Raw genomic sequence first — 18,028 nt, 5'->3', positions numbered from 1 at the left:
CCGCGAACCTGCACCGCCCACTCGCTTGTGGCGGACCACATGATAGCGATACTCGCCTCTGATAGGCTGGGTGGTGCCCGGGCACCGCCGTGATTGACGCTGAGCCGGGGCCTGAGCGGCCGCAGCGAAGGGAGAGGGCGCGTCCCCGGCGGCAGGTGAGTGTCGCGTCCTGCGCTGTCCCTCTCCCTTCGTCCCGCCGCTGCCTGGGCCACGGCTGCTGCCGCTCCGCCCCCTAGCCTCCCCCGGCGCGGCTGTGTACGGGAGCGCACGGATGGGTGAAGGTCCCGCCGGTCCCGGGCCGACCCGCCGCCCCTCAGGGCGGCTGCGATGGCGGTGGCCCTGAGGTGGCCCCGCCGGTGCGCGGTGCGGTGCCGCCGGCGTTGCGGGGTCTGCCCGGTGCGGGAGGAGGAGGAGGGAGGGAGGGAGGGATGGGCGGGCGGGCGGGCCGGCCGTGCAGCCCCTGCCAGCCCGCTGACCGCCGGCGGCTTCGTGCGCGCTGCCGCGGCGGGGCTCCTGCGGGGTGCGGCGGTGCCGCCTCCGGACGCTCCCCTTGGGATGGATTTATTTCTCGAAGTTGCAGACTTGGTTTGCGGGAGGCGTTCTGACTTAATTTTAGGAGAACCACCCGGAATTAACCCTTTTTATTTTATTTTCTTGGCAGCTTTTGACGGCTGTTTCAACGGCAAGAGCCCGAAGCTTTGTTGAGTTTTTAACACTACCGATCTTGGTGAAGTTTCCTGAGAAGCGGTGCTGTCCGTGTTAGCTGCTGCCTGCGCTGCTGAAATAATGTAGTGGAAATGATAGCTGAGCCCAACACCTTACCCAGCCAAAAGTAAGACCTGGCACGGTTGCCTGTTGACATTTGGTAGTAAATTAGGCTGCTGTCCCTTGAGTTTGTGCTCCGCAGATGCTGGGACAGTCTACCATGTGTCATTTTGGGTGGGAGTGGAAAAAGAAAAAGGGGGATTTGTTGTGCACCGTGTCTTGTTACTAATGTGTCCATTTTATTCCTTTGTATGTATTGTTTAGCATCTTCTTAATATACTTTTTTTTTTTTTTCTGATTGACACGGACCTTTGCCTTACAGGCTTTTTTTTTCTGCTTTACTTACTACAGTGCAAATGAACCTACTTTGAAAAAAACATAATTCATAGTCAATGTGTGCATTCATTTCAGTGTTGAATTTGGGGTGCTGAGAGGGAAGAGTGAGTGCTAAGTGATTTGTACTCTTCCTGTTAGCGTTGAGGGGGGCGTTGCTTCTCTACCTGTTTTTACCAGGCATACATCAAGGTTTCTCCCTTTTATAATGTATTTTTCAGTCATCATTTGAGATGATCTGTGAGCTAAATACATTCACATAATTGTTTACGGAATGGTATTTGGAAGTAGAAAGAGCAGACATAAATAACTAAATGGTAAAGTTAAAACATTTGGGCATATCTTATCAAGTTTCAAAGCGTGAAGCATTTTATATGTCCAGTGTTGCATGCGTTGGACTCGTTGGAGCCCAATCTTTGCTGATTTTGTCACATTCTGAGCAAGTCTGCTCCAGGTCTTTTACTTCATTCTTTTGCTTCATACAGTTGGATTCTATGAGCTTAAAGGTCTTTTCCAGCCTAAATGATTATGTTATTAAGCAAGTAATACAGCTTCCTATATATCCTTTCCAGTATGTTTCATCTGAAGCGTACCTCTCCATTTCAGAAGTGCCAGGAAGGTACCTGGCAGTTGTTTAGCTGATTTTCTTATGTTGCTTCTAAAGGATGAAGCAGTTGTTTTGAAATTTATATTTAAAAAAATCTACAGGTAAGATTCCTTCAGTAAAAAAGATTAACTGTTCCTTTTACACAGCGAAAGGAATGTTATCTTTCTTCTAAAGAAGTAGCTTTCCTTTTGAGTATGCGTCATTGAGTCTGTTTATTGAGGTGTTTATTAAAATGAGAAAACTGAAATCAGTAATTCTCACAACAATACTGTGTATGAGTCCTAGATGAAAGGCTTTGTGTCCTTCTTGCTTCAACTGTTTTTATATCAGTAGTAGTGAAAAGACTGTATGGTGTCAGGAATGTGAGATAAAAATGAGCCTGTGGGCCATGTGAAAATGAGGATGAGATAGGATTGGAATTCTGCCTATGCTTTCTGACTGGTTGCTGATGGAGACAAAGTAAATGGCTGAGAACTGTTTCTTACCAGGGTATGAGGAAGTGAATTGGGGTAGAGCAAAAAAATGGTCACTATGGTGCAGACTAACATAGGAGAAAAAAATAGAAGACTAGTGTCAAACATACTGTTGCACTCATATAGCTGAAAATATGCTCGATGGAGTTGCGTATAAGGATCACTGCAGAGGTGATCGCATGTCATCCTCAACTAGATACAGTAGTTCCTGTTTTGCTCAAGAAGATAAGGCAATGTCTTAATTATGTTTACAGTTTCTTCAACAGAAAGTTATGCAAATAAAAACGACATTAAAATATCTCATTTAATTTCTAAGTGGTTTCATGGGGTTCAGTTCTAGGCTCTTCTCTAGTTTCTGCAAATGTTTAAGTACCTGCCTTATGAATAGCCTTATTGGAAACATCAGTATTAAAAGGAAGAAAAAAAGAAGAGAAAGGACAAATGTCAGTATTGATAGTGTCTGGATTTTAAAAATCTCTGCTTTTTCTTATGTTGTCTTTGTAGCATGGTGCTTCTTGTGGCATTGCGCTGTGCTGTGGCACACTAATAGCTGAAACAATTTAGAAATTAAATGGCTTATTAGTATTTAATGCTTAGCTACGTTTGTTGAGCGTTTAAGACAGATGCTTAGTGCATGTGTGAAAGTTACTCCAACTGGTTCCATCACAGAGATACTATTTTACTTGGCGTTGTTAGCACAATGCGAGGAAACTGTAGATCAACGGTCTTCTCGTTCTTTCAGGTTTTGCCGAGCTTTGGCAAGCATGATGTTCCATATACCAGGCATTCACTTACTTTTTGAGCCCCTTTTGCTATAGGTTCATTTTGCCTGGCATAAGCTGACAAAGTAAATAGCACAGAGCCATCTGTAGTGTCATACTTCAGGATGTTCCTGGGAAAGAGGTGCATCAGTTAAAGCTTCAAAGAAGTGTATTCTAGACAGAGATATTAAAAGGCAGTACATGATCAGACAAGTACTAAACTGAACTGTCCTGCAGCCCTTCTGTTTTTGTGTGTTGTTTGGTTTTTGTTTTTGTTTTTTTCTTTTTTTTTGTTATTTAGATGTTTTAATCCAACTTGGACTCAATTATAGTTGCTCTAATCAACTGAAGTGCATTTATTTTTGTTGTGGAGTCACGTAAGTTGCTAAACAGTACATGCAAACAATTCAGGAAAGTTGTTTGAAAGTGTGTTGAGTGTTACGTTGAGGTATGATACAGAAACAGGTAACACATGTTACCACAACATTGGCTGGCATATGAGTTGTAGTACTAGTGAAACTGCGCAAGTAAGAACAAGTTAGTCCAGCCTCATAATGTTGCATTCTGCTTTGAAATCAAGAGTGAAAGGATTTAATCGTGTAGGAGAGGCAGCTCCTTGACAAACACGTTTGGATTCTTTTTGTTTATTTGTGATCTGTAGAAGAGTCTGGAAAGGGCTAACTGCGGTCAGAAAAGCAGTGCGTATTACTGTCTCTTGCTGCTTATCCTTTTCAACTAGGAGGTCTCTGCTGGTGCTTGAGATACCTAATCTCTGTGGTCGCAATTGCAAATCAAAGAAAACACTTGAAAACTTTTGCAGGCTATTGCTTATAGCATGCTGACTCAGTTGTGAACTATAGTTCATCCCTCTCTTTCTACAACATGCAGAAGTTCAGACAACTGATGTAAGAATTGGTTCACCATGAATTATTTTCTTGGCTTTTATCTGTCAAATACCATGACACATTTTGAACTTTTCTATGACAAGACATTAATTGAATTTAATTTTTATTGGACTTCTCTCTGTAGGGAAGTTAAGCATTTGCAGAACTGGTATTTAGAAATTTCATGTATTTTAATAGAATTCTATATTTATATAGAATTTTTATAGCAACCTTTGGAAGCCTAATTCTACATTGCTTATGGTGAAGTGTCTCAATAGATTCAAAAGTGAACTGAGATGTGTTTAAAGAAAACTCTCTGCTCTCACTAGTAAAATAACATCAAGACCTTGGTCCTGCAGTTGATGCTATTCAGCCTCAGGATTTGCTTTGTGGAGGCAATGTCTGGCTGAAACAATCTTGGGAAGAAAAACAACAGCAGTGCTTACCTGGCATTGATAAACCTAGCTGGGGTTGAGCTGGCTCTGCATCAGTTAATTCTCCATCTGGGTTCTCCAGCCCTGGATATTGGAGATCAGGCTGTATCTGGCAGTGTAATACTTTGTTTTTTTTCTTTGTAAAGTGGTCACTTGTGTTAGTATGCTTTCTTGTTGCAGCAGTCTCACAAAAATGACAATTACTGTACACTGTAATATTTGCATTTTTTGTGCCTTCTTATAGTACAAGTCAACTGGCTTCGTGTCCTGGCCACCATAGTTAAAAAAGAGGCCATAGCAGCCAGCTACCAATACTGGACCTGCTGCACAAGTGGGATACAGCTCGTCTGCTCAGACTTGATCTTTGACAAAGCACATTGTTAGCGCTGGGAATCATGAAAAGAGGCATGATTTGATTGCATATAAATGTATGGCTTCAGATCTCCCAGAAGGTGCATCTTTATTTATAACATTATTCGTCCATCATATTAGCAATGACCTGCAAATGAAATTTCTTATGTACCTTGTTTCCTCAGCTTGTTTTATAGACAAAGTAAACCAGTTTCTTCCTCTGGTTTTAAATTGTAGATCCATCAAATGTTATTGATTTGTGGAAAGCACTCGTGAAGTGAATGCATACTTGAGTTAGTGATTCATGGTGCAAAGCTCTTAAGTCAACAAAGGCTGCCTGAAGTCAACATCAGCGCTCTGTTTTGTCTACCTACTTTTTACCCGATATCTTTGATAGTTCTGCTAGTTTTCTAATTATCAGCATATCTTACAGGAAAGCCAGCAGTTTGAAAAAGGCCCCGAATTTCTGTTGTACTTTTAAAGTTAGCTGTTTGGTTTTTAGTAACAAAATGACATAACTTGCAAATTATTCATTAGGAATATTAAAATATGTATACATATGCATTTATTTTCTTCTGTTTGTACTGAAGTGTGTAATTCTGTGTTGTCACTGCTAACCCCCTCAGCATGTTTGTTGTTTCAGAGAGAACGCTGTCCACGATGAGCCTGTGCCTGAGTCCGCTGTGCACAACGGCAGCTGCCTGAGAAATGGCAACCTGAAAACACCAGTAAGTTGTTTTGTTTTATTTTATTTTATTTTTTTTTAATTGTGGAATTTATTTTCTGTCTCATTCAATTGTTACACAATTGAGCATTATATAAAACAATCACAATACAGTGCATCTAAAATCTAGTCACTGTATATAGCTTGGCCCTCGAATTCCATTGGCGTCAGAGCCTCAGCGCTGACTTTTAACCAGTCAGTTCATTTCAGCATGTGTTCTTTCTTAGCTGTGCATTGTGTACAGTGGATGTTAATTTACAGGTTTTGTGTTTACCCTGTGAGTAAAAAGATGTAGAAGAGCTTCTGCGCTTGCTGTCTCTTCTTCAGAAATTACAGCTGCCACTGAAAAATGCCTTCTGGGTAGTACACAACTGTTCAGAAACTTCTTTCCTGTTATACCTTCCTATGCTTATGACTCATTGTTGAGAAAAAATTCAAACTGGTAAATCCTTTCTTTCATCCCCTTCTAGTATGGTCGTGTTTGATAAGGCTTTACCAATGTCCTTGAAGCTTTAAAGTTGACACCCTAGGGAAACCATTACAATGAGAGTAAAATAAACTTGTTATTAGGGGGTAATTCGTGTGTCTGTGAGTGGCCGTTATGTGTGACGTTTTCTCCTGTGCTTTCTTTGCTTACCTTGTTTCAGAGAGAGAAACGGAAGGTCCGAGAACAGTGTGAAAACATACGGAGAAGTTCCTCCAGTAGCAGAAGAGTGAGCCAGCTGCAGAATGGTGAAGTCGTTGAGGCAGTCACGTTGTTTGAAGTGGTCAGCATGGGGAAGCGGGCCATGCAGGTATTTGTAGCTCTGAATTCTGAGGGGAGCTGGTGGAGGGAAGATGGATAAACAGCAGTAATTTCAGTTAGTTGTACTCTGGAGCGTTGAAATTTTGTTCTGTTTGGGCATAGATAGGGAAGAAACATGTTTGATTGGAAAACTGTTATGAGCATGGCTCTTGAAAAGAACGCATCTTCAAGAAATTAATGAAAAAGTAGCTGTCAGGTATTTAAAAAGAGGAAGGACATACGTATTTAAGCCAGTCTTCCTAAGGCAATGTCTGATTATATGAAAAGATAATGATATTAAAAAAATATAGAAGAGGTTGATCAGTAGAAAATTTTGGTTGTTCGGGATTCTGAAAATCAGGCATTTTTTTCTGGGAGCTTGCCTTTTCTTTTATCCCCATTCCAATGCAGTTTGACAGCAGTTTGCATAAGAATCAGGTTCCCTGCGTATCTATGTAGGTAGATGAGAGGACACACACCTCCCCATACTCTTTGAGCATATGTGTATATTATGTTTGTAAAAAGGATTAAAATCTGGAGCTCCAGATATTTTTGGACATGTTTATACATTTGTCTCCAGTGTGTGGTGTCTGTAAGCAAACTCTGTGTGTGCACACATGAAAAATGCATTTATATTTTGGACGTGAGACCTTAGTTTTTCCAAGATGTTTGTGTGGATGGACTTTTGCCATGCTACAGCTGTGTTAACCTCAGCAGAGCTCCCTGAAGAGCTCAGCTTCTGCTGTGCAATGCAGATGTGAAGGGCTTGGGAAGGCAGCAGCTTGAGTCCAGCCTGATTCTGCTGGAATTTATTAGACCTGTGTGGCACTTAAGGTGGGTTGAAGCCTGGGTGGCTTGTCCCAGCAGGCCTGTGTCACAGGCTGTAGGCTGTACTGCCCTAGAAATGAAATTTGCAGTTGTTTTTTTAGCTTAAATGCAGCATGTGAGCCGTTTCAACACAAACCAGGTGTTAGAGAAGAAGAAGAGATCTTTCAGGAACAATTGCTAATGTTAATTTAATATTTATTGTAAGATGGTTCAGAGGTTAATTTTAATTTTTTTTTTATAAATGAAACTGTTATCTCAGTGCTAGAAAGAAACCAGGAGAATGAAGGTTTGTTTCCTGTATGTTACATTTATTAAAGCTGTGGTTATTTTCCCTGTTAAGAAGGGGCAGAGCATCTATGAATGGCAACATTGCCTAGAGCAGAAATTGTGAAATAGCGGTTCAAGACTTCGTTTTGCCCCAGAAGGAATCTTTTGCATGTACTATTAGAAATGGAAGAAAATGGTGCAGAGTTTATTCTCATTTTTATATTTTAATGGAGATAGAACAATGTTAGTTTTTGCCTATTATGCATGTCCTCAGCGGAGTGCAGCATGCTGTGTTCAGTTTCTGACTAATGAGTTTCTTTAATCTGTTCTAGTCTGTAGTAGATGACTGGGTTGAAGCTTATAAACAAGACAGGAATGTGGCACTTCTAGATCTGATCAACTTCTTCATTCAGTGCTCTGGCTGTCAAGGTAATTTACCCTCTTAGTAGCATTTTCAGTTGTCTGTGCGTGAGAGTAGTCTCAAGTGTGCTTTCTAAAATGGAATTTTTCTCTCCAGTAGATCATGTACTTGTAATCTGTCCTGTTCGTTAAGACAAACTCCAGATGGGCAGGACTAACAGTAAAGAACGTCGCTGGTTAAATTCTTTGACTCTGTGTTTACAGCATACCAGCTCTCAGAGTTGTATTTGAACGTGGTTTGCAAGGTCAGGTTTCTGAAGTGGCTTGTCACATCCCTTTGCAGAATCCCCACGTAAGGAAGATTATTTTGGTGACCATTCTAATTAAAATCCAGTGTTTCAGTTGCCGTTCGTTTTGTAATTTCCTAGTATCTTTGTTTGAAAGTAAAAAACCTAGCAAGCTTAGCTCCCTGCTTTGGTGGCTAGAAAAGCAATCCCTTGCCTCATTGCAGTTACTTTTACCAGAGGGCTGTGAAGTTATTTCATAACAAACACTGAGGCACGGTGACTTTTGGGTCCAGTTTGCTGGCAAAATCCTTCCAGGTGGCAAGTAAGAGCTTTTAGAAGACTATTCTGTTCGTTTGAAACTTTTGAGTATATTTAAGCAGCTAGAATATACCTTTTACATTTCAAATTTTTTTCCACGTCTTTGACTAATATGTCTTTTCTTATGGGAAATGTTTTGGGGTCTTTGACTAGCAGTGGGCAAAATTTTATTAAATCCTTGAAGTAAATGAATGGATAGAGAAAACAGCCATGCCAGACAGCACAGGGCAGATTTCTCTAAATGTGAATTTCATTTTTGGTTCGTCATTATTTTCTACTGTAAATAAATGTGTGTCTCCCCATGTTTACATTAACTGTACCAATGTAAAACCAGTTTGAGTCCCCCTTTCTTGGTGTTTCTAAATTAAATAAAGTCCTTATTGTGGTTTGTACTTGACCAATATATACAGTTGTCAGTAATTCTTCTTTTTAAAACATTACTTTTCTAGGCATGGTAACAGCAGAGATGTTTCAAAGTTTGCATAAGAAGGATGTCATGCAAAAAATGACAGAGACCTTTGATGAGGTAGGCACATCCTTGACTTTGCACACCATTTTTATATAAACCATAGGCTTTACCTTAATCGCCAACATGGACAGAGTTCCTGCTGCTTATCAGGAGCTGTGTCCCACTTCTTTCCTTTGGGAAAACAATCCTGTTTTTCACAAGAGAAATTTGGTTTTGTAATGACCCACTTTAGCAGCAGCAGGATATTTTATTTTTTTCTGTAATTCACTTTTATTTTCACAGTTTTATTAGGGCTATCTAATGGCCGTCTTCCTGAATCTGGCTTTCTCTTAGGAGTTCTTTTGATAGCTACTGTATAGAGGTAAATCTAGCTCAGCATTGCAGCAGGTAAATGGTTCCTTTGGTATTCGGTTGACAGATCCTTTTAAAAATGCTATTGTGGACTTCTGAGAAGCTAATTCAAAGATATTTTATAGCTGATTTTTTTGAATCTTTTCCTTCTGTTTCACTGACAATATGAATTTTTATAACTATGTTATATTAAAGAAGAAAAATGCATTTCTGCTTTTTAATTGTCAGAACATTAATGGGTATCTAATTTCTTGAGGATTGTTAAGAAAAATGCAGAGCTTTACAATATCATTTCTCTGTTTGACTGCTCCTTAGCTAATTGTGCCAACATCAAATTTTCTGCAGCATGCTCACAGTTGGCTCTGTGCTTTTTTCCCCGTTTTTGCCACCTCTGAATTGATTTGTCAAGCAGCAGCCATGAGCTTTGCTTTAATTGAGCATCTTGCAAAGGCCAGCTGCTGTAGGAATTCCCACAGAGGAAGAATTTGCCAACATAGTTTTCTTCATTTTAGAAGCGTAGTAGCACTTGGGCTAATTTTTGACAGAAATTGTCTGATATGTGTCTGGCCATATGAATTAGTAATCTGGCATTTCTTTCCCAACTAAACGAGCTCGAATAGCACTCATGATAAGGTGGGCACTTGGGAGGGTACAAAGATGTGATTGTTGTTAACATCAGCCTGGATGTGTTACAGCTTTGCAACCTTTTCAGTTGTCCTGGTGAGCAAAAAGGAAGGTTCTACAGTTGCCTTAGAAGCTGTATTCTGCATGCTACTAAAACAAAGTAACATTGTTTTTGGAGCAGTATTTTGACATGCTTCTGTAGTGAAATAATTTACTGATGGAAGTGATAATCCCTGTGTTAGATATTGCCTCTCTGTTTTTTCTTTCTTTTTCCCCTTTTTCTTCAATTCTAAATCCATTGAAATCTGAAATTCTTTTTCTCTTTTAAGATAAACTGATTCTAAAAAAAACCCACAAAACCCTCCTAAAATGATTTATACAGAATTAAGTATTTTTAATAACAGTATCTGTCAGCTTGTTTAATTTACTCATGATATGTGATGAGTAATATTAAGCCAGCATTAATGTAGGAGAACAAAATATGCCCGAAGCATGCGTTTTTGTTAACCACAGTTATTAGGTCATTGAACAAAGCTTGATGATTAAACCAATTTATTTTAAAGCCAAAGTATGGTAAGAACAAGAACAATGTAGTTTGTTATTTTCAAGTGAGTTGTTTCCTCTTTGTGTTTCTTTTGCATGTAGCTCTCTCATCTTTTTCATAAATAAGCTGGAAATGTAACTTAGTGATTAAGTTAGTTTACAAGTAGTGCCATATAGGACTACTGTGATTTTGAAAATATTTTTTGAAAACAAATGATAATGGTATTTAAAGTAGTAATGAAAGTGGAGAATAGTAACAGATATCTGCTTGAGTACCTCATCTTGCCTTTTGATTTATACTGTTTATAGTATTCAGAGGATTGGAAAATTTAAGTTTTTCTGTAGTTCTTAATTCTTGATAGTTTCAGTGATTTAGCTGTTAATATACTGTTTGATTAATTAAGTGTGATGCTATATCCATGTAGCAATGCTTCCTTCCAAAATTCTCACTAGTGTTAGTGGGAAATGTTAGTAGTGTTGAGCGTGACAAGAAATGTGAAGGACAAGAAAAGATTCTACAAATATATCAATAGCAAAAGGAAGACCAAGGAAAATATGGGCCCACTGCTAAATGGGGCAGGGGCCCTGGTGACAAAGGACACAGAAGAGCCCGAGGTACTCAATGCCTTTTGCCTCTGTCTTTACTGGAAAGACTGGCTTTCAGGAATACCAGATCTCTGAGACTAGAGGGAAAGCCTGCAGTGAAGACTACTTACTGTCCATGGAGGAGGATCAGGTTAGGAAACACTTAAATGTACTGAACAGACACAAGACCATGTGGCCTGACAGAATGTACCCAGGAGTGCTGAGTGAGATGGCTGATTTAATTGCAAGGCTGAATCTTAGAATCATAGAATCGTTTTGGTTAGAAGAGACCCTCAGGATCATTGAGTCCAACCATAACCTAAATCTAACAGTAAATCATGTCCCTAAGAACCTTGTCTAAACGCCTTTTAAACACCTCCAGGGATGGCTACTCCACCACTGCCGTGGACAACCTGTTCCAATACCTGACAACCCTTTCCATGAAGAATTTTTTCCTAATATCCAATCTAAACCTCCCCTGGCACAACTTGAGGCCATTTCCTCTTGTCCTATCACTTGTTACTTTGGAGAAGAGACCAGCACCCTCCATGCTACAACCTCCTTTCAGGTAGTTGCAGACAGTGATAAGGTCTCCCCTCAGCCTCATTTTCTCCAGGCTGAACAGCCCCAGTTCCCTCAGCCGCTTCTCATCACACTTGTGCTCCAAGCCCCTCACCAGCTTCGTCACCCTCCTCTGCACTCTCTTCAAACATGTTTTGCTGTATGAATGTAACAATCACAGTCTAGACTTGAAAATCATAAAAGAATCTGAGTGACTCGCTCAGTCCTTGCAGGATGCAGATGGTGGTGGAGGCATCCCTGGCTACTTGAGGGCTCCCAGGTCTCATCGTCCATCAGCAGCTCAGGTCCAATTTCCTTGCTTAGGCCTTGTAACCACTTGATTTTAAGGACAGTGCTCTGTGTGCCTTTATGCTTCCCTGTTCTGTGAAGGGGTCGTCACCACCCCTGGCTGGCCGAGTGCCTGGGGCCTTCAAGGCCAGTAAAGAAGGGAGTAATCAGCCTGATGCCCAGGCATCTTGAGGCTGGTGGGATGGGGAAGAAGAAATCTGTTCCCAGGACCTTCTGGACCTGATAATGAGGAAAAAGGAATGAATGCATGACCCACTTAGTCTCAGACAATGGCTGCTTGCCTCGTAAAATGGTGTTAGTTATGCTAACCACATATCCAGGGGTTGGGAGTAGGAGGTACTGATCACATGTGGCACTGGGCAGCCTGCTCTGGCTAACCCTGCATCAACAGATGAGTTGCATTGGAATAGAATATAGAGTATTTCACTTGAAAGGGACCTACAACAATAATCTAGTCCACTGCCTGACCACTTCATGGCCGACCAAAAGTTAAAGTATGTTATTAAGGGCATTGTCCAAATTACAGGCTTGGGGCATTGACCACCTCTCTAGGAAGCCCATTCCAGTATTTGATCACTCTCTCGGTAAAGAAACGCTTCCTAATGCCCAGTCTAAACCTCTCCTGGTGCAGCTTTAAACCATTAGATGATCTCAAACAGTCCCTCACAGTCTTTCTGTGATTATGTGAACGCTTGTACTGGTGTTGGAAGCAGAAAATGGCTTTAATATAGTAATTCAGAGGCATTTATTTCCTCTTTGTGGGCCACGGTATTCTTCATTGGAGAGAGAGGCTTGTCTTTAGGACCACTGTGGGTTTTCTGTTTGTTTGTTTGTTTTGTTTGTTGTTGTTTTTTGTTTGATTGGTTTTTTGTGTGTTTCTTTTTCTTCCCTGTTTCTTAAACTATGCTGCTTCTTCTGCTTTTATTCCTGTATGTGGCATTTTATTTTTTGCAGAACTTCTTTGTTTCTTATATAGGTTTCCTTCCCTCTCCCATTTTGTTGCTGAAATGTTTAGCAGTGAAAGAGTTAAATTTGATGTGTAACTGTACAGTCAGGTGGGGATAGGAACACTTGTTGTGCTTCACCGAACCTGAGTTGCAGAGTTGAGGAATCATCTCTGAATCAAGTGACACTAGTGCTGAAAACATTTATCTATAATTTGAAAAGCTCAGAATGGTTTTCTAGAGTTTAGATGTTTTACAGTATCTAGTTAATGTCAGAAAGGGATATCTACTTAAACTTGCTGAGGAGGCATGTATTAGAATTAATAATGATGGTTATAACTTGTATGTGTTTGCTTATAAATTTTAAAAAGTTGTCTCTTGTAGCAAGAAAATTCAGGTGTTATATAAAAGTGCGTTTTTCTTCTGTCATTGATTATAAATAAAAATTAATGAGATGAGAAGGGGTAAGATTTTGTTTAATGCATTGGATTGTATGAGCCATGTATAGTACAAATTGTCTTAGGCTTTAGTAACCTTTTAAAGATAATGCATGGTTTGTGATGTTTTTGTCTTTATGAATTAACGGTGCAATTTCATTGCAAAGCTTTTAAAATTTGGTCTTATGCATTACAGGAAACTGGGTTGCAGTACAAGAAATTCATGGCGTATCCTTGGATCCTGACAGTTACCTGGCCAGTGGACATGGTAAGGTTCTTTTGTAGTTCTCTGCAATTGTAGTGTAGCATTTTGTCTGGCTGTATATCCTGTTTCCAATGTTAACTTAAACTGCGTATTAGTGAATGGAGTTAGTCATGCACTTGTGAGATCTGCCTCATCTGGTATGTTTTATAATAGAGCTCTGTTTTGGCTGAATGCACTCACGCTTTTGGGGTGCCTGGTTTTGCTATTGATGTCAGAGGGAGGCGAAGGTGACTCGCTGAGTTGGATGTGGCACATCGTTCCCACAGCATTTTGAGCAGTGGTGCATGTCAACTGCAGTGCTATTCAAGAGCGTTCCCCATCCTCTCCAGCGAGCTCTATACGCACATGTGCGTGCGTGCATGCACACGCACACCTGCACGCACAGGTAGGCACGCAGAGGTTTTCGCGGACACGTTTGTTCAGAGGCTTGCTTCATCAAAACATTCTCTTGCAAACATAAACGTTTAGCTGGAAGAACGTTTTGAGAACAGAAACAGCTTTTCACGAATGCCTCTTCCCATACAACACTTGCAGCATTGTGGGGAATTGATCTTAACTCCACGTTGGCCCTTCGATTTGTCTTTCTTTCAATAGGCTCTGTATGAAAGAAACGTTTCCAGGATGAGTCAAAGCAGGAGCCTCAGTTGAGTGATTTGAATGGTTCTCGGGAAGAATCTGTGTTAAGTGCCTGATCTGACTTGGTTTCTGGAGTTCCTTTACTTTGCTGGGTATAGAGGGAATCTAAGGAAATCTTAAGTTAGGTGTCTAAATTTAGGTGGTGTGCCCGCTTTGCTGTCTGTATATTTACAGTATGCATACTGCCATTAAACAGTATCCCAGTATGAAATACACAGACAGTAGAAATGCTTTTATAAAGCGAGATGTCTTCCTGTATTTGTGCTGTTTTTCAGATTGAGGAGTAAGCTACTGTGATCAAGTAGGTATTTCCTGAAGGTGTAGGTTGTCTTTCTGCTGACTGATCAAGGAGCATTTAATGGAGCCTGCTGAAGGACTTCCCTTTCTGCCTTGGCACTTGCTACTGCTGTTAGGCTCTGAACCAACTCTTGCAACCTGCTCAGGAACTCATCCCAAATTTCAAATTTCCAATGTCCTTTGGGTTGAGGGCATCCCTGAGATAGGTCTATATCTGTGCTTATTTTTCAAGAAAGCAGCGAATCCTGTGCTTTGGAAACAAAGTTACGAGTATAAAGTGCAATTTAAGTACAGGAGATGATTCTGGGTGTGAAGCTGTGGGTTAGAATATGTCTGAGAAGGTGTTTGACCAACTGCAGGACCAGCTGAGTAGTGACCTGCCTTCAGGATGATGTTTCCCATAGTGAGTGAAGTTTTAGAATTCTCCATTCCCGCCTGGCAACTATCAGGATGCATATGAGTATTCAGAGCCATTCCTGGGATCTGTGAGGTGCAGGTGAAATAAATGCTCACACTGCCTGAGGCTGGCATCTATGAAGTCTTCCTAGTGTGCTCTTCACATGAGGTGCCCCATTTTTTTTGTGAGAAGTCATTTGGACCGCCGTCTCTCTGCTTTCTTCCTGGCAGTATCAGCTGTGCTATGAACACTCTTATGGCTTTTTTGTATCTTGTTTTTTGCATAATGTCAAAGGTACTGTCTACTTACTGTTTCTGTGGAGGTTTTCAGAGGCGTAGGTGCTGGTGGAATAGGTGAGTGACTCTGTATTTGTCATTAAGCTGTAGCCTGATGAACTCCTTAAGCTGGAGGCGCTGCTGAGGAAAACAGCCCCATCCTGCCCCACACCACAGTTCTTTATTTTCACCTCCCCAGTGGCAGATCTCTTGTTTAGGGCAGTTTTATATAATTACATGCTGAGCTGTCTTGGGGAACTGATGCTACAGAAAAACAATTTGGCAAAGTAGCTGTTCTTTTTCAGTCACTTCAGTTTCCTCCTGGATTTTACCATGCACTTGCAGGAACAGGAAGGACAGGAAAGCAGGGAAGCACTCCTACCTCTGAGGAAGCAGAAGAGTCCAGGAGTGCTCATGGTTTATACCAGTGGAAGCTATTTAAGGTGCTGTGGCTTCACATGCCCTCTCCCACATGCCCCTTCACAGCTACCTCGCTTACATGGCTTTCAGATGTGACCTGTCGTGACAGTGTAGCACTAGTGAGGCCAGTTTGTATCTGTGTCTAGTTATAACCTAGTTTCATGTCCTTACTTCGGGGTAATAATCATGAACAAAGTTACGGGGAGGCTGAGGTGAAGCTGTCAGCAGAACTCTCCCTGACATTTAGTGGGAGAGATGTGAATGGTGTGCGCAAATAAAATTAATTAGTTTATTTTCTCTTGGCTCTTCTTTCTTGTGCAGGACAATGAAGACTACCCACTGATCAGAACAGGACCCTATTGGAAGAAGTTCAAGACCAATTTCTGTGAATTTATTGCAGTGCTTGTCCAACAGTGCCAGTGCAGCATCCTGTATGACAGCTATTTGATGGATACTATCATCTCACTGCTTACAGGCTTAGCGGACTCCATGGTCAGAGCATTTAGACACACAAGTACTTTGGCAGGTAAAATAACTCCCAGGGTTGCTGTAGACCGTGAGTTTTGTTGACTTGGGTACAGACAAAACTGCTCAAAATTGAAAAGCTCTCTTTACTGGAGCAGTTGTACTCTTGTGCATTGACAGTACCTTCCTCCTGATGTATGATACTGTAAAATAAATGATTTGTTCCCATGTGTATCTGAATGGAATTTGAATGCTTTAGATATGATAGATCTAGACAATTTTTTTCTTGCTAAAGGAATTTCTTTGATGTCTGACACAATTAACTTTAGAATTGTGCCGTCTTCTGATTATTTTTTTCATTAACTAGTTTTTCACAGTCGGATTTCTGTTTTGTTTTCTTCGCCCCACTAATTGATGTGATGAGGTTGCATTAAATGCTTCATCTATAAAAGCTTCATTTGGAGAACTTCTGTTCTTGTGGTACCTGTGCTAAAAAGAGCGTTTCTTGTTACACATTTTTGTTTCATGCAGCGTGATGACACTAAAGCTACTACTTTTTTTTTTTGTCAAAACCAGTAAACACCCTCTCTGCCATGCAAAGAACACTTAAAATATAATTTGTTGTGAAGTGCACTGTTTGCTTTGAAGGCTCAAAAACCTGCACTTGAATCTATGCAAACAGTCTAGTGATCCTGCAAGGAAAATGAATTTTTGTCAATTCAAGTAAAATAAGATTTTTCCACCCTTTATGGGCCAGCATCACTGTTTTTTTTTTCCTTTTTATTACTGAAAATCACCTGTTTGGCAACTCTAGATTCTGTTGCAGAAAAATCAAAATTATGTGAACTAAGATGAGAGTTGTCCAGTAAATTACTGACTAGAACTCTGGCCAAAAGTTCTAAATAGTAATATCACTAAATGTTTTGGTTTTGATCATTGTCTTTAAAATAAACACTGTATTTTAAAACAAATTACTATAATCTAGTAGTGTTCATTTTTTTGATAATAAACTGGATTCGGCTAACCATATCCTTTTTGTGGTAAAGCAGTGAATACGTTTATGCCATGTGTCTCTGAGCTAAGCTAAATATATTTGGTTTGTTTCCTTTTTAGCAATGAAACTTCTGACAGCAGTTGTAAGTGTACATCTGAACCTTGATGTCAACAAGCACAATGCTCAAAGATTATATGAGGTGGAGAAGAAGAGGATAAGTGGCAAGAGGACCACTTACAGACTTGACCAGCTGGAGAGGAAAAAGAAAGAGGTTAGGCAGGTGTCTTGCATGGGAGATGTGTAAAGATGTAAAAAGAGGGATTGCTGACAGCTTGCTTTTGGGTTACTGCAGTTCTTTGAGGTTTATATTTTTACCTAATGCATGATGCAGAGCAGTTGCGACTGGCTAGATTAAGTGGTAGTAACTGCCCTACATGCTGTTAACTTGTGATGTCTGTCGTACTAACTGCCTCTCTAAATTGGTATCATTTGCCCTTGTTCTCTACACAAATATGGATGTAATTGCATTAGTAGCTCTGGTGTTGTGGGAGTGCAGTTTTGCATATGTTTGTACAAATTATAAGCCAAAACGTTAGTTCTTGAACTGAATTTTAATGAATGGAAAAGGACACGGTAGCTGCCATCTCTGTATAAGGTAAAGTGCTCTAAAAATTGTTGTATCTTTAGGTGTGACCTGTATGTTTCTTGCTGTTCAGTTTCTGTCATTTTCCCTGCTCAGCCAGACAGCTCCTTATCAACTCCCAGAGACAGGCTTGTAGCTGTAATAAATAATCCCGACTTGAGGGTGGAGGTGACTTGACGTATGAACATCAAGCATAGTTCCTTCTCTCCTGACCTTAGAATCAGTTACCTCTGTCCTGAGCTTTGGGTGCCTACGGATTTCTCTGTTATAGGAACAGAGGGTTTTAGTATCATGGTAAGTATGATCTTATTGGAAAAACAGAGGAAATGTGCTGAGGGGAAAAGCAAACTTGTTACCCTTCCTGATGCTGTTGATGGATGTTTTTATTAAATGACATAGGTTTCCAGAAGTTCAAAACTAGATTTTCAAGGCTTGGTTAAGATACATACTCATTGTGGATTACGTACCTTTTGAAAATGCCCATGTCTGCCTTTCTTCCATCTCTGCTTAAGTGCATAAAAAGAGTTTGGACCTATATCTGAAGATTGTTCAATAATTGTGATGTGTCTTTCTGTGTATTGGTAGCTCGAGCCTCATTGTATCAAACAGACTGTACCTTGTTATCCAGGCTGGCAGC

At 40.5% G+C, this 18,028-nt stretch overlaps 1 protein-coding gene across 3 annotated transcripts in view; it reads left to right on the top strand.

Moving 5' to 3' along the window:
- Positions 1-16: 16 nt before the first annotated feature.
- Positions 17-18,028, top strand: part of LOC102095755 (cohesin subunit SA-2) — a 61,306-nt gene continuing 43,294 nt past the window's right edge. Inside the window, exons 1-9 of one of the 3 annotated variants that reach the window (XM_065074843.1) lie at positions 17-155; positions 662-832; positions 5,252-5,336; positions 5,980-6,126; positions 7,544-7,640; positions 8,626-8,702; positions 13,196-13,267; positions 15,611-15,815; positions 16,868-17,019. In XM_065074843.1, coding sequence (XP_064930915.1) covers positions 798-832; positions 5,252-5,336; positions 5,980-6,126; positions 7,544-7,640; positions 8,626-8,702; positions 13,196-13,267; positions 15,611-15,815; positions 16,868-17,019 — 870 coding nt within the window. In that variant the 5' untranslated portion in view covers positions 17-155; positions 662-797. Of the gene's footprint in view, positions 156-661; positions 833-4,501; positions 4,710-5,251; positions 5,337-5,979; positions 6,127-7,543; positions 7,641-8,625; positions 8,703-13,195; positions 13,268-15,610; positions 15,816-16,867; positions 17,020-18,028 lie in introns of those variants that run through there. The other 2 variants (XM_065074824.1, XM_021287647.2) reach the window with 2 other exon arrangements.

Source organism: Columba livia, chromosome 1 (assembly GCF_036013475.1).
Source record: "Columba livia isolate bColLiv1 breed racing homer chromosome 1, bColLiv1.pat.W.v2, whole genome shotgun sequence".
Taxonomy (NCBI): Eukaryota; Metazoa; Chordata; class Aves; order Columbiformes; family Columbidae; genus Columba; species Columba livia.
Note: the sequence above shows the minus strand (reverse complement) of the source record. Positions and strands in the feature narration are given on the sequence as shown.